Source organism: Olea europaea, unplaced genomic scaffold, assembly GCF_002742605.1.
Source record: "Olea europaea var. sylvestris unplaced genomic scaffold, O_europaea_v1 scaffold156, whole genome shotgun sequence".
Taxonomy (NCBI): Eukaryota; Viridiplantae; Streptophyta; class Magnoliopsida; order Lamiales; family Oleaceae; genus Olea; species Olea europaea.
The window spans coordinates 207,165-213,335 of record NW_019233203.1 but is presented as its reverse complement, the minus strand read 5'-3'; the positions used below and the strand labels follow the sequence as shown (position 1 = coordinate 213,335).

General features: G+C 36.8%; 1 protein-coding gene and 1 pseudogene across 1 annotated transcript; one reads left to right on the top strand and one right to left on the bottom strand.

Annotated features, from left to right (window-relative positions):
- The first annotated feature begins 93 nt into the window (after positions 1-93).
- Positions 94-1,407, top strand: LOC111376746 (probable plastid-lipid-associated protein 8, chloroplastic). The gene is made up of 2 exons (XM_022999723.1): positions 94-293; positions 1,192-1,407. Exons 1-2 carry the CDS (start codon positions 94-96, stop codon positions 1,388-1,390), a joined length of 399 nt encoding a protein of 132 aa, XP_022855491.1. The 3' UTR covers positions 1,391-1,407.
- A 478-nt stretch (positions 1,408-1,885) lies between these two features.
- LOC111376745 lies at positions 1,886-5,176 on the bottom strand (annotated as a pseudogene).
- Between the last annotated feature and the right edge of the window lie 995 nt (positions 5,177-6,171).

Sequence of the window (6,171 nt, the reverse complement as noted above, 5' to 3'; positions counted from 1 at the left end):
TGATGAATGAGTGTATCATCCTAATAATTTTTTAAATTATTCCACAACAAAAGAGAACTTTAGTTCTGGAAATGAAGTGCTCCCTGATGTCGAATGTTTGTCCTCTTTGCAGAGTGGGATGTGCTATATTGTTCGAACCCTACATCACCTGGTGGCGGCTATCGGAGTTCAATCGGACGCCTATTTCTCAAAACCAATGATATGATTCAGGTTGTTGAAGCCCCTGACACAGAGAGAAACAGAGTGTCTTTTTCAGTCCTGGGGCTCCTAGAAAGAGAAGTTTCATTGAAGGGTAAATCCGATCGACGAACTTTTTCTTTGATTTTCTTTTTTATTTATAATCCAAGTATTTAGGGAATACTTTCTTTCTATGGATACCTATCGACCAATACATCAAGATTCTGTCTAGCTGCTTTTGCTAAAACTCATATAGCCCCTATTTGGGCTCTATTCTCCCAAAATATATTTGTTTCCTTATTTTTAACCACAAACTCTTTAATAAAATAATATTACGTGTAAATTCAAAACTTTTTGTTATTTTTTAGCCTCACATTCTCCAAAATATTACTATTCAAAATGCATTTTGGATATAGCATCTTGAAAACTTACTCCATGTGTGAAGCATCAAGTAAGGAGAGATTGAAATTTAGACTAACCTTGTTCAGCTGCAAGATTTATCTATGTCAGGGCAATTACCATATTATAACCATAAGTTTCAATGGCCTCATACCTATGTTGCCCAAGAATCTAGTATGCACTCAAGCCTCAATTGTATATTAAGTTCAAACAATCACATTCCTATGTCCATCAGCCTGATGGTATGGTAAACACTGCCTGATGGTAAACACTGCCTGCATTAACTAGTACGTAGTTGAGGCCGTAAATTGACGCTGGCCTTCCATGGATAAGCTTAGGCCACTGATTAAGTGTGGCTATTTGTTGTCTCTGGCACAAAGTTATTGTCTATTCCCCCATTCCTTGGTCTTGCTTTTGGTATCGTCAATTAATTTACATTCTATTAGCAACCCGCATGATGAAATTTCGTTTCTTGGGGCACTTGATTTGTGGCATATATATCTAGACTGCTGTTGGTGGAACACTGAATTTTGTATTGCCACTATATATCTTCTGTTAATTGAACTCCCCTTGCAATAATAATTTTCAGTTATTCTATTTTTGTTCAAATTTAATCAAACTAATGGCTTTGGACGAAAAATGGATTCAAGTAGTGTTCAAGCCACTTGAACTCAAGGTTGGAGGACTGGAGTTCACACATGATGGGAAGAGTGAAGTAAAGCTGGAGATTACATACATAGATGAGAAGATCAGACTGGGAAAAGGTTCAAGAGCTTCTCTCTTTGTTTTTCAGAGACGCAGACCAATCTCATGAAACACTCATTTTTTTTTTTTTTTCCAAATAAACACCTCTTTTTTACAAACTTTTCTAATTGGTACAAAAATAACAGAGTACTTGTAATATAACAATGGTATTTTAGAGGGACGGACCTTGTTTCAACATCAAGAATTCTTCATTTGCATAGAACGTTTCTATGTTAAGGGAGTTTGCTTCAATTTTTTTTGTTTCAAGTGGGGGATAGGGCTATGACTAGAGGTGTAAAGTGGCACGGTCAGTTTGTGCAGCCAGACATTGGCGGTCCACTTGGCCATGCACATATCGGCATTTTTAAACTGTCCGATTAATTGTCATTAAGAGGTTAGAAAGGATCTTGGTTAAATAAAAGCATAAAAACGACTGTTTTTAAATGCTAAAACACACTTCAAGGCATAAACCAAAAATAACATCATCAATTGATCCATGAGAAGAGATCAACTGCATGTCTATATATCTACCGATGCAGAAACCATGAAATTTTTTACAGGTTTGACACCATCTTGTTGCTTCTCGACTTCCAAGCACGTAGTGGGCGTCTCGTCTCTCTTGGCCTTGATGCTCGATTCACTGTCCAGTCACAGAGAGTGCAAATCCCTCATTAGCAACAGTCCTTGAATACACCTCCTTCACTAGCATATGAAGAGATGTCATCATCCCACTCCCTTTCTTTTAACTCTCCAATTTTCTCAACAGCTTCATTTAAATCCCACCTTTTCTCCACATCCCATTCACAGCAGCACATCCCAATCTTCAGAAGCCACATCATCTGACCTTCCTCGTTCCTGGTCGGATTCATTTCTTTATCAAACACCTCACCAGTCCACTCTTCTCTCACGACAGACTTAATCCATGCAGCCAAATCAGCATCATCTCCTCTCCCTTGTTTCAGATAATTCGTCAGAAATCTGCCGGTAAGCAGCTCTAGTATCAAAATCCCAAGATTCCACACATCAGTCTTTCTGGTTAAACTTTCATTTTGTGTAGACTCTGGTGATTTATAGGCTACCATAAACTGTTGAGCATGCTCCTTGTTGATCACTGGTGCTAGGGCATAATCAACGAGTAGGGGCTCACATGTGGTGTTTAGCAGAACATTGGATGACTTTAGATGGCCATGAGGCAGGGTTTGGGTAGGGAGCTCTTTGTACAGATAAGCCAATCCCTTGGCTACACCTTTTATGATCTTTAAGCGGGTTGGCCAGTCAAGAGCTAGTTGTTGAGGACTTTGTTTACCTATATTAAATTGAATTCAGATAAATTAAATTAGTATTAGACAACAAACATTAAAGGTTTGTTGAGGACAAAATTCTAAGGAAATAAAAAGCGTTTCATAACTATCATTTTAAACTCAATTCAAGGTGAATTCTAGTATGTTATCATAGCAGACAGTGGACTACAAAATGAAAATTGTAGAGTCTGATGAAAAATAAGTTAGGTGCACGTAGAGGGTGCTTTAAATATTCAAATAAGTTTGTCTCCTATCTCACAACTTAAGCTCTATGAGCAGGTAGTTTAAGATAGTATCATAGCAAACTGAATCGTGAGATCAAGTTTCGCTATATATCAAGTTTTTATGAAGTTAGGCCTACCTGTACTTGAGGGGCTATGTTGAAGAAAAAATTTAAATAAATAAATGTACTTTTAGATGAAGTGGTTTTGTTCGAGAGGAAACTTCATATGCAACACAACCATGTTTCTTCTATTCAAATAATCCCATAAGAAGTTTAGATTTCACTTACCATGGAGATGACTGGCCAAGCTGCCATGTTCAGCAAAATCAGATATCAGAAGTTTGTCTTCTTTTGTGTAGTAGAAAGCCACAAGAGGCAGCAGATTAGGGTGAGACAACTTTCCTAGCTTGCTCATGTGTTCATAAAATTCTTTTTTACTTGAACTGCTCATTTGTCTGAACCTCTTGACGACAAATCTTTGGCCATTATGAAGGACGGCCTTGTAGGAAGACCCAATACTTCCACTCCCCAATACTTCAGCAGATGCTCTAAGAAGTTCTTCCAATTCAAATCTTTCCCTATCATTTCTCACAAAGTATAATTCTCCTTGTTCATTGTTCTTGGAAATTTCACCCTTAGAAATGCTTGATTCTTTCTTGTAAATTTCAGCAGATTTTTCATGTTCTTGTGGTTTTGCACGTCGAGAGAAAATGAAAGAAGATGCAACAATGACTGCTAATGGAACTGCAATCGCAATGGCTACAACGAGGGCGAGTTTCTTCTTTGTGCATTTGTCTAGAGGTTCACCACATAGATTGTTTCCTGTTGAAACCAGAAGATAAGAATGAAAAAAACAAAGAGTAAAAGATGATTTTAGATAAGTTAATGAGTAAAAGGATCTAGAACTTTTCAGATTTTCTGATTATAAATATTGCTCTTCTCTAATATTTGTTCTTACTTGGGACCTCGAGACTCTCTTGAATGTTCTTTATTCTTTCTCGGGAGGAGCTCAAGATAGTCTTGAGGTCCCGAGTAAGAATATATGAGTAGAGTGGCTTTGAAGATTCTTAAATGAATATTTGGAAAATCTTTGGCGGGCAAGGGGGAAGGATGGAACCAGTGAGGAGTTGGGGTGGGAGAAAGAAGAAGATGAAATTTGGGTATACTTGGAATATCATAGGAAAGAAGAATAGTTTACATAATTTTGAAACAAGAGACTCGTCTTCATTCTCGCTTTTCAACTTAGTTCGTTAAGGATACTCTATTTATTCGGAATTAATGTATCTGATTTATATATATCTAAAATACTCTTACAAACGTGCATAACAGATTCTTCTGAATTGATTAAAATTTAGACAATTATTTGACAGCAGCAACTAGACTTTGATATCATCTCCTATTTAGAAATATAACATTTATTTCTTGTAAGAGCTTCTATGGGAGACTTAAGAGAACCCCTGGAGTCGAATATTTGGATAGAAAGTTTTAGCAACGTGGAAAGATTATTGATTGAACATTTGCCAAGCTCATTTTCCATCGTCGTGAACTTAATTTTCAGTAGTCATAAGTTTCATATACATGTTGAAGATGAAAAAGTGAATTTAACGTGAACATGAACGTGAAGGGCCGTTGAAATCTTGAATGAGACGTAAAAGGAGTAGAAGATCTTTAGGACTTACCTGAAAATGAGCTTTTATCCTGGCTCCTAAGTGTAGTTGGAATAGGACCTTCAAGTTTATTATTAGCAAAATTCACCGTCAAATTTTCCTGCCAAAAATCTGGTATCCTCCCTTCAAACTGGTTGTTCTGAAGCTGTAATTCCACAAGTTTTGGCAATTCCAGAAGGGACATGGGAATTTTACCCGAAAACTCATTATTTCTCATCACCACTCTTCTCAACGACTTTATGCCAGAGAAAACATCGTCGGGAATCTCACCTGAGAAACTGTTATTAGCCAAATACAGGCCTCTTACTCTACCAAGTTTTTTCAAATCACCTGGAAATTGACCGGCAAAGTTATTGTTCATGACACTTAGCGTTAGAAGCGTTGGTAACTGTGCAAGGGTGTCCAAGTCGATCGTGCCTCCAAGCCCCATGCCTTCGAGTTGTAGCCCTGTAAATTGACCATTGTAACAAACCAGGCCTTTCCAGTTAGAAACATTACCACTGCACAATATATCTGTCTTACTCCAATCATCTAGCGCCGTGGCGTTAGAGAAACCCCTTGAACTTGAGCAGGACTTTCACCTCCAAATCATCAGATGATGCCGTTATAGCACATTTTAACAAGACTAAAAGCAGAAGAAACCGGTATACGATATTATGACACATGCTCGTATAGAGGCTTTAACACAGTCTATACTTTGGCTTCTGTCGTATGGTCCTGACCAATGTAGATTACCAGGGGGGTCCGAAAATCAGCGAAAGAAGATGGTTTTTGTTGCATAGTGTTTGAAACTTGCTGAGGTGAAAATCAAGGCTGAAGGAGGATTCTAGAAATGATGAAATGCTAATAGGCCAAAATATGGTTGAAGACAAAGGAAGTAAAGAGGTGTGGTGAGATTGACAAAGTCTATTAAGAAATAGCTGTTTGGCCGGGGCCTTTGAGTATTTCTTTTGCCAGTTTTGAGTTCATCGCAAGTCTTGTATTTATGTGTTACCTTGGTATTCCCATGATCCACATAAAATATTCTTCTGATCTTTACAATGATTCTAGTTTGATGCTCACGTTGATTTCTAGGATGAGCTCATAGATATTTCGATTACGAAGAAAGATTGACTATAAAGCTCGAGTGTACATAGCTTGAAGGCCAGTCATAAAGCTCTAGCTCGTGCCATGGAAGGTTGAAGACACAAAAGGCTAAACAGGCAAAAATGAACTGGAAAATATGGGTTAATACCGCGAAAATCAATCAGCTCAAGACGACAAGCTATCAATTTCAGGCAAAAAAAAATACAAACTTGTAACATATCATTTCCAACAAGAAAATAAGAACCAAAGCCATTTATCCCAATATACCCTTAAATTGTAATTGAAATAATAAAAAATAATAATAATTACTGAGTGTAAGAGTATTTCCAAAAAAACTCATTAAACATGATATGCTCTTTATTTTAAAGAGGCAACATTTGAAATCATGCTCCCAAAAGACCATTTAAATTAACATTTTAATTTAGAAAGTTTGGAGAATCAGACTCACTCTTTGTAATTAAATGCATTCAAAGTTTTTTAATTTTTACTGTAAGAAAATATTAAAATAATCTAACGAAAAACTAGTTAAAATAAAAGGTAAAGAAAAGAATAAACATTTTTTGAGAATGATAAA

What these genes read in the sequence shown, in the direction of transcription:
- LOC111376746 (XM_022999723.1), top strand. Translation starts at nt 94, where the DNA reads ATGTTTGTCCTCTTTGCAGAGTGGGATGTGCTATATTGTTCGAACCCT. An exon ending in AGAGAAGTTTCATTGAAGGG is followed by an intron (nt 294 to 1,191) that starts TAAATCCGATCG and finishes TTCAAATTTAAT; the next exon opens with CAAACTAATGGCTTTGGACG.